The following is a 9,694-nucleotide window of genomic DNA, read 5'->3' as shown; positions in this document are numbered from 1 at the left end:
ACGCGCCTCAAAAGGCCTTTGACGAAATGGTGGAAATGACCCTACTCAACTACTTGGCCTTTGACTTCCCAGCCGCTTCGACTCCCGCCGAGAAACCCGCCGCTAAAAAGCTAGTATCCCTGCCAAAATTAAGTATTCCCAAGTTCAACGGAGATCTAGACGGCTGGCATCCGTTCATCAATCTATTCATTCACATTCATGAGGATCAGACAATTACGCCTGCAACCAAATTTTCTTACCTGCTCACTCTCCTCACAGGTGAACCATTGAACCTGGTACAATCGCTGCCACTCACGGATGCCAATTATGAGGTGGCGTATTTTCTGCTGGTCGAGAGGTATCAGACAGAAAAGCGCCATGTTTTTCATAATTTTCAGGGCCTGCTCGATTTACCCGCCGTAAAGGACAGCAATGGATTGCCGCCGTTCTTAACGAAGTTGCAACAGCATATGCGTGCGTTGGCCGCTCTGGGGATTCCAGACACCATGTATGGACCCATGCTGGTCACGGTCCTGCACGAAAAGTTATCAAACTACTTCCGCCGACGTTTGGATGACTTCCGAGAAGAACCGACGAACTATCCCACTCTGGAGGAAATGATTAACTTCCTCAAAGCTGAGTGCTCACTCATTTTCGACTCTCCTCCTCAGCAGAAGAAGAAGCAAGAGAAAACTTCGAATGCTTTGGTCGTGGCTGGAGATAAACCAAAGTCTTCGCCATCTCCTAAAAAACCTGACGTCAGCAGCAAAAAGAAGCCTGCAGATTCTAAGCAGACTCTTAAAGCCGCGGCGCCGTCATCCTCTCAAAGTCCAACGAAAATTTCTCCATCGTCATCGACAGCAGCGGGCAGAGGGTCCAAGCCCTGGCCCAAATTTTTACTTTGCCCCTGGTGCGACACGCCGCATTCAGTATTCAATTGTGAAGACTCCAACGAAATGTCGCCAGCCGAAAGGCAGAGGAGTGTCGCTGAGCAGAAAAGGTGCCAGAATTGTTTGGGGAAACATACAAAGGATTCGTGCTTGTCTGACAAGAGGTGTTTCAAGTGTCATGCAGGGCATCACACACTCCTGCACGAAGCGCACACATCCCCGGTTCCTCCTTCTTCCTTTGAAGCTAAAACAGGAGAAAATCAATCTCTTGCCTGCACTGGCCTGTCGAGTAGCGTAACAAACGTTATTGCTACCGCCAAATTCATCATTTCATCGACTCTCACGAGAGAGACCCTTATGGTGAGATTCATCATCGATTCTGGGGCCTCAGACTCCTACCTCACTTCGCGCTGCGCGCAGCATTTGCTCCTCAAACCAACGAAGTGCGCTTCCTCCGTCACAGGCCTAGGTCAAACTGCAGTTCCGGTGGATGGAGTGGTGAAGATTAACGTTCATGCTAGAGATCGAAAAGTCGCATTTTATGGCCACCCAGTCTACGTGGTTAAGCGAATTCCCGGCTCAGTACCCTCTCTCCCCTTATCTAAGGAAGTACGCGTTGCTAGTCTCCAAAGTTCTGCTTGCTGATGACTCCTTTGCAGATCCGGATGAGGTGGACGGGCTTTTGGGTGCCGATCTCTTTCCTCGCATCCTCAATGGTCAGAACTTCAGTTTCGGACCATCTGCTCCTATGGGCCTGAACACTATCTTCGGTGTAATTCTTATAGGACCCACAAGCTGCGAACCCGCAAACCGCGAGAGCTCCGCCGCCGTTGCACTCCTGACACATAACAGCTTCTGCGACAAATTGGAACGATTCTGGGAACTCGAAGAGGTTCCTACTTCCAAACGCCTATCCGCCGACGAAGAACTCGCCGAAAAAATCTATACTGAAACTACCGTCCAGCAGTTGAATTGGCGCTATATGGTTCGCTTGCCTTTTAAACCGAATCATGCAGAGTTGGGCTCCTCCCGAACCCAAGCTCAAAGTCAGTTTGCGTCCTTAGAACGCCGCTTCGCCAAGGATCCAAACTTTCACGCGCAGGACGTCAGCTTTATGGAAGAGTACCTCGCAAATGGGTACATGTCAGAGGTTGATCCTCACTCACAAGAGGCAGCCACTGGATATTACCTCCCTCATCATGGTGTTCTCCGCGATTCGACCACCACTCGCTTACGTGTCGTCTTTAATGCTTCAGCGCCGTCATCCAATGGTGTATCCTTAAACGACATCCTGCTCCCTGGAGTTCCTCTGCAGAAGGATATCCGAGACATTCTGTTGGACTTCCGAAGACACGCCGTAGTTTTCACCGCCGACATAAAGCAAATGTTTTTACAGGTGGATTTGCATCCTGACGACAGAAAGTACCAGTTAATCTTATGGAGGAAATCCCCAGATGAGCCGCTCAAGATTTACTCGCTCAACACTGTGACCTTCGGTATTACGTCATCACCATTCCTGTCTATTCGGACTCTTCTACGCTTAGCGGATGAGTACGGTCATCTTTATCCCAGAGCAGCTGAAGTTCTGCGTAAAATCGTATTTGTTGACGATATCTTAGGAGGCGATAAGAGTGCACCTCTAGCCAAACAGCGTCTTGACGAAATAATCGAACTCTTACGGTTGGGAGGATTTGTACCCAGGAAATTCACTTCGAACGCTAAAATCCTCTCTAGCTATCCAGTTGAAGATTTGGCGCCGCCCAAACTCGACGATCCGGATAACCCAAGACATTCTATCCTTGGTTTGGACTGGATTTCAACCAAGGATTGCTTTACCTATCTCACGAATCCTCGTCCTCATCTTCACACCAAACGAGGTGTTCTCTCGCAGATTGCAGCCCTCTATGATCCATGTGGGTGGATAGCTCCGGTAGTTTTTTCAGCAAAGGCATTCATGCAGGAGATGTGGACTCGACGCATAGATTGGGATGATCCACTACCCGACGATTTGAAGAAACGATGGGATCGTTTTCTCGCTGCTCTGCCAAATCTACGACGGATCACGATTCCACGCCTTCTCGGCATTCCTGATGCCATCAATCAGATCCACGGATTTTGCGATGGGTCCGAGGTTGGTTATAGTGCCGTTCTCTATCTCCGTTCTGCTCCCGCCGATGGATCTCCCGCCGTAACCTCTCTGGTCATAGCTAAAACTCGCGTGGCCCCCCTTAAGCGTATAAATATTCCTCGCCTCGAGCTGTCAGGAGCCACTCTCCTCGCCAAACTTCTAACAGCTTACTTACCAGATCTTAAAAAATACTTCGCTCCCGAGAAGATTTTTTGCTGGACGGATTCTTCCACAGTCTTATCTTGGGTTCACAGCCCATCCTATAAACTAAAGACCTTCGTGGGCAACAGGGTTGCCTCCATCCAGGAACTTCCCTCGGACGTCATCTTGCGACACTGTCGTTCAGCTGACAACGCTGCGGACCCCGCCTCCCGCGGTCTCTCACCCGCCGATCTTCCCGGTCATTCCATTTGGTGGAACGGTCCAGCCTGGTTAGCCGAACCGCCGGAGAAATGGCCGCAATCTGTACCGCAATCTGCAGACGAATCTCGTCTTGAAATAAAGGCGATAGCGCCTGTGTTAGTCGCTAAAGGATTACCGCCTCAGTTTATTTCCTTCTCAAGCTGGTCCAAAGGACTGAAGGTATTCAGCTGGGTCCTCCGGTTCTACCGAAACGCTCGTAAACGAGTTGCCTCTAAGACATCCAAAAGAACTGAACTGATTCCTGCCGACCGCATCATCAACGAAGTGCCGATTCTCCTTGAAGAACAGCAAAGAGCTCGGCAGCAGCTCTTGAAGCTCATACAGAAGCAATCCTTGGCCGAAGAGCTCCATCATCTGAAAAAGGGTCAACTATGCTCCCCTCGTTATCAACATCTAGCTCCCTTTATCGACGACCAGGGATTAATCAGAGTTGGCGGTCGCCTGAAGCATTCAGGGCTTCCTACCGACACGAAACATCCGATTCTTCTCCCTAACGATCATCCTATGATTCCTCTTCTCGTTCGTCACATACACGAAACTTGTCTTCATGCTGGAGCGCAGCTTACCCAGGCTCATCTGTTTCGCCGATTCTGGATAATAGGTGGAAGAAGAGTGATCCGCTCGGTAATCCACAAATGCATTCCTTGCTTCAGAGCCAAGCCACGAAACGAGGTCCCTCTGATGGGTGACTTGCCTGCCAGTCGAGTCACCGTCAACCCAGCTTTCGCCAAGACCTCCGTTGGCTATGCAGGCCCCTTCAAGGTGAAGGTGCACCAACTAAGAAGCGCTCGACAGGTCCAAGTCTATCTCGCAATCTTAGTCTGCATGTGCACAAAGGCTGTGCACATTGAAGTGGTACACCGTCGGACGACAGAGGCCTTTATACAGGCGCTCCACCGTTTCTCCAGCCGCAGAGGATGCCCAACAGATATTTTCTCCGATTGTGGCACTAACTTTGTGGGTGCCTCAAACGCTTTATCGCGATTAGCCGACGAGAGCGACCCAGACTTCCAGCAATATGCAAAGGCGAACGAGATTAAGTTTCATTTCAATCCGCCAGCAGCACCACACCAGGGAGGCCTCTGGGAGAGTGCGGTCAAAAACGCCAAGAAACATCTGACTAGGATGATCGGCACGCACATCCTCTACCTAGAGGAATTCGAAACGCTGGCTTCGAGAGTGGAGGCCATGCTTAATTCGAGACCCCTCACTCCATTATCAAGGGACCCCAACGACTTCCAGCCCTTGACTCCGGGACACTTCTTAATAGGTCGCCTAGGGTGCGTCAAAAAAAATGAAAGTCTGAAATGTTCCGCTCCCCAGGCGGCAATCGATGACGTTTGGTAAAAAAACATGTTTGCCAAAATTTGGGCCAATTTCAATCATTTTAAATGGTGCCAAAGGTCAATTTTGTGATGAAATTATGATATTTTGGTTTAGACCTCGATTTCGTACAAAAAACTCGATTTTACGCTGAAATCATGCGTTTACGAGAAAAATGTCAAAGAACTCGACTTGTAGAGGATGAAATTTTACACAAGGAGGACGTCTTTGTAACCGATAAAAATCAAATTGAACTAGAAAAACTAAACTCGGTATTTATTTTTTTGGTCCTCAGAATTTCCGAGGTCTTACTAAGTAGAGGTTTAAAAGACTCATTTTTCACGAAAATAAGTCGAAAGAGGGTATAAATGAACTGTAGGCAAGTGTTGAGGATGCAAATGTCATCAGAACTTCCTCAGTTTCAAAAAAAGTTCCAACTATTTTGCACAATCCTCCAAAAAGTGTACGACTCGAGAAGCAGGATCGTGCTATAATAGTAGGGGGAAAGTGCGGTTTCACCGGGAAAAATTGCGTAACAAACTTTCCCTATGTAATCGTCATCAGTAGGTCCCCCTGAACAACTTCCTAAAAGTTAAAAATGGCCCGACCCCGGAATATCCCTCAAAAAAGTTAAAATTGAAAATGGCGGCCGTAATAAGAGGGTCCGGGAAATCGGTATTTTAAAATGCTCATTCTGTCTCATCATGTGAGGTATCATTTCCTATGTAATTTTGGTCGTAGATTTCATAAATAAATTTCGCAAGGCCCTCCGGCTAAAGGGGGCGCTCCAAATCAAAGATGGCGGCGGCCCTCCGGCCAAAGGGGGCGCTCCAAATCAAAGATGGCGGCCAAATGTGAAAGGCAGGAGGTTGCATTTTTTTAAATATTCATCGAAGGAACAAGGAAAGTGAAGTGTCTTTATTTTCATGTATTTATGGCCAAGAAACTTAAATTTGATGTTATAAATGTATTTAATAAAGGAAATTAAAGGAAACATACGACTACCGAGAGAAACGTAAGCTCAGAAGAGGCCTTGAGGGAATTCATTTATGAAATCTACGACCAAAATTACATAGGAAATGATACCTCACATGATGAGACAGAATGAGCATTTTAAAATACCGATTTCCCGGACCCTCTTATTACGGCCGCCATTTTCAATTTTAACTTTTTTGAGGGATATTCCGGGGTCGGGCCATTTTTAACTTTTAGGAAGTTGTTCAGGGGGACCTACTGATGACGATTACATAGGGAAAGTTTGTTACGCAATTTTTCCCGGTCAAACCGCACTTTCCCCCTACTATTATAGCACGATCCTGCTTCTCGAGTCGTACACTTTTTGGAGGATTGTGCAAAATAGTTGGAACTTTTTTTGAAACTGAGGAAGTTCTGATGACATTTGCATCCTCAACACTTGCCTACAGTTCATTTATACCCTCTTTCGACTTATTTTCGTGAAAAATGAGTCTTTTAAACCTCTACTTAGTAAGACCTCGGAAATTCTGAGGACCAAAAAAATAAATACCGAGTTTAGTTTTTCTAGTTCAATTTGATTTTTATCGGTTACAAAGACGTCCTCCTTGTGTAAAATTTCATCCTCTACAAGTCGAGTTCTTTGACATTTTTCTCGTAAACGCATGATTTCAGCGTAAAATCGAGTTTTTTGTACGAAATCGAGGTCTAAACCAAAATATCATAATTTCATCACAAAATTGACCTTTGGCACCATTTAAAATGATTGAAATTGGCCCAATTTTTGGCAAACATGTTTTTTTACCAAACGTCATCGATTGCCGCCTGGGGAGCGGAACATTTCAGACTTTCATTTTTTTTGACGCACCCTAAGGTCGCCCTCTGACATCCGTTCCTGAGGAATCTATTCCTGAAAAGGATATCCCGCGAGTCCGCCGTTGGTACTTAGTCACGGCGCTATTCCAACAGATCTGGCGACGATGACAGCTGGAATACGTCCATAGTCTCCAGCCCCGTCAAAAATGGACGAAGGATCCGCCACCACTACGAGTGGGTACATTAGTCCTTATTCATGACCCTCACGCTCCAACTCTTGCCTGGAAAATGGGTCGGGTAAGCGAAGTTTTTCCCGGTTCAGACAACCGCGTCAGGGTTGCAGAAGTGAAGACCTCGACCGGCAGCCTAAAGACGCCAGTTATAAAGCTGTTTCCTCTTCCGATCGAAGTTTAGTCGTCTGTCTCGTTCTCCGCCTCTTTCTGTTTGCCGCTTCTCATGTTTTCTTTTCGACCTTCCTAATGTATTTATTCTATTCTATTTTGTTCTGTCACTCTATCTAATTTTGATTTTGTGTTTCCTTCAGCTACACGATGACCAGCTCCGACTCAGATGTCTTTAGCTTAGCCCCTCCTTCTATCTCGGAGTTTTGGTGGGATGACGTCCAAATTCCACAAGGAACTTCATCGATCAGGTGCGTCTGGTGCCACTCCGTGACCCACATAGTGTTTCGATGTCCAAATGTTGGACGCCTGTCTCCCGATCAGCTTCTTCGCCGTTGCCAGGAGGAACGCCGTTGCTTCAATTGTTTCGGTAATCATTCCAGACGGTATTGTCGGAGCACCAAAAATTGCCGTGTATGTAATGCCAGTCATCACAGCATGCTGCACGGCGCAACACCCCACTCAGCCCCGCAACCGGACTCAACCTCGCAACTTGGACAGGACGCAGCACCAGACCCCACGGTTGTGCCACGGAATCAGCCGCTGAGTTGTGATCCAGCCCCCGCGTCAGCTCTTTGTCCTGACTGCGACATCGATGCATACGTGTGGGACCAATCACCCAGGGCACGCGGCAATGCCATTGCCACCATCGCCCGTTGGAACCGTACACCTGAATTTCCGCCGGTCCACGCCTTCAATAGGCCCCTGTTCCCTCGGGCGTTCGTAACCCTGCGAGTTCACTCCTTGCGGGAATGCTAGGACGCCTAGTGGATCTCCGCCGTAGCTTCTAGTTTTGGTTTCTCCGCCGTAATCACCTTTTGCTTTGTTGCTTTTCTTCGTTGCCTTCTTTGTTTGCTTTTCTAAAACTCCAGAGAGTTCTAGGTGGGGGGTATGTTCCCGTCGGACACCGGTAGGTCGCGGCACCTAATACCGCTGTACCTAATCCTTGTTATCACCGCCGCGTCTCCTTTCCCCCCTTCGCGCCGCGCCTACCTCGAACCGCGGCTAGACCCGCGGCTAGCGATTTTCAACACTGGTTTCAGTACTGATTGGGTAACCACCGCATTTTCGTGAATCAGTCGCGTTCTCTGTTTTCCTCGCCTTTTGCTTGCCGTATGTAAGTGCCACGTATTTCCGCTGTACGCTCTTTTCTTTTCTCCTATATTTATTTATTGGCTTACCGCCGCTTTCTGACTGTTAAAGTGCTTAACGCCGTAAATCATATAGGTATCATATTCGGATAGTTCATGCGAGCATGGCTATCTTAATAATAATGTGCTAAACGCCGCAATTCTCGGGTGAATATCCAGCCTTTCAGCATGTGACCAGCTTCCAGCCCTTTTGGACCTGCTCGTCCCTCGCCAGCCCGCTTGCAGCCCCTTTCAATGCATTCCGTTTTAAGGTAGGCTCAATTTGCCATCTAGTCTCACAGCGCTGAGTTCCATTATGCAATTTTCTGTGTCTTCTTGCGATTTCATCTTTCATCATTTTCTCTGCATCATATCACTTCTTTTTCTTTTTCTTTCGAGCCTCGGCTCCAACAGTCGTCCTGAAATTCGGCAAGTGCACACGTCAAGAGCACTCTAGAAATAATTCGCCTGGGTGCTGATTTTCAATTTTTTTCCAAAATGGCGGCGGTGAAGCCCTGAAGTTTGAGAATTTTCCGCCCGTTCGCTGTGAAAAAATAAGGGGGCAGGGGGGGGGGGGGGGTAAATGTGTTTCTTTTGACCCGAAAATTCAGCGATGTTGATATTCTAAAAAAGATATCCAGGAGAAATTGCAAAGTTCTGCAGTATTTTCAAAATGTCAGCGCCACTTTTCCATTAAATTCACGATTTTCAAGGTATTCGGGGCGAAAACCGTGGGGGACCGGGATTTGTTTTGATCCAACCGACTTAAAACTTGGTATAACCTGGGTCTTAAGGCTCGTCAATGAGGTTGAAGAATAGAAAGACATGAGTCATATTTTTTTTTCAAAATGGCGACGGGTATTCTGATAAATTTTCTAATTTTTTCCGTTTTTTCCGCAGAAAAAGGGGGCTGGGGGTACAATAATGGTCGGATTGACCTGATTTTTGGTCGGCGCGTGTAATTAATTTGTTCAAACAATAACATGAATAAAATTGGTGATTGGGTGATTGAGCCGGCCGAAAAAATTGTTCGCCTCGAAAACTAAAAGAAATCAGTGGTGTTACGCTGCAGAAAGAAGGAGGGCTGTGGAGCCCTTAGTGACGGTGCGGTGGATCAAGACTGAAGGAATCTTGTCAAAAAAATACCTGTGAAGAATGTTTGGGCCAAGTCTCATGTTCCTATCGCATCAGCACTTTTTTTACCAGAGGAAAATGTATTGAAGTCCAATCACTGAATATGAGACAAAAAAACATAAAAGGAGGGGGGGGGGGTAGCGACCCCTAAAAGTTGTTCGTTTTCGCTGAAATTCGGGATTTAGGGGTTTTTACAAACTAGATCTGAATTCCGATTGGGCCGGCTGAAAATTCGAAAGTCGATTCCTTCAATGGACATTTGTATTGTATACATAACATGGTTCAATTTTCAGCCAAATACTATCGATAAAAAGTAACTAAATGAGTGAGCAAATTGCACTGGTAAAAAAAGGGGAGGGACGAAAATACGTGCAAAACTACAAAACATGGAAAGCGGCAGAGCGGATGGGGGTTCTTACGCAACACGCTGTGCGGCCTGGACGATGGGCTAAAGAGGAGCCACTGCTCGGCTTGCGGCGTGAGCGTCAAAACGGGACG

The 9,694-nt window shown here is 47.2% G+C and overlaps 1 protein-coding gene across 1 annotated transcript; it reads left to right on the top strand.

Annotated features, from left to right (window-relative positions):
* The first annotated feature begins 1,617 nt into the window (after window positions 1-1,617).
* LOC140225852 (uncharacterized) lies at window positions 1,618-7,691 on the top strand. Its single transcript, XM_072305812.1, has 2 exons — window positions 1,618-4,700; window positions 7,076-7,691. The coding sequence occupies exons 1-2, from the start codon at window positions 1,618-1,620 to the stop codon at window positions 7,689-7,691; spliced, it is 3,699 nt and encodes a 1,232-aa protein (XP_072161913.1).
* Window positions 7,692-9,694: the final 2,003 nt, after the last annotated feature.

This window comes from Bemisia tabaci, unplaced genomic scaffold (assembly GCF_918797505.1).
Source record: "Bemisia tabaci unplaced genomic scaffold, PGI_BMITA_v3".
NCBI classification, from domain to species: Eukaryota; Metazoa; Arthropoda; class Insecta; order Hemiptera; family Aleyrodidae; genus Bemisia; species Bemisia tabaci.
This window is presented reverse-complemented; position numbering and strand designations above follow the sequence as displayed.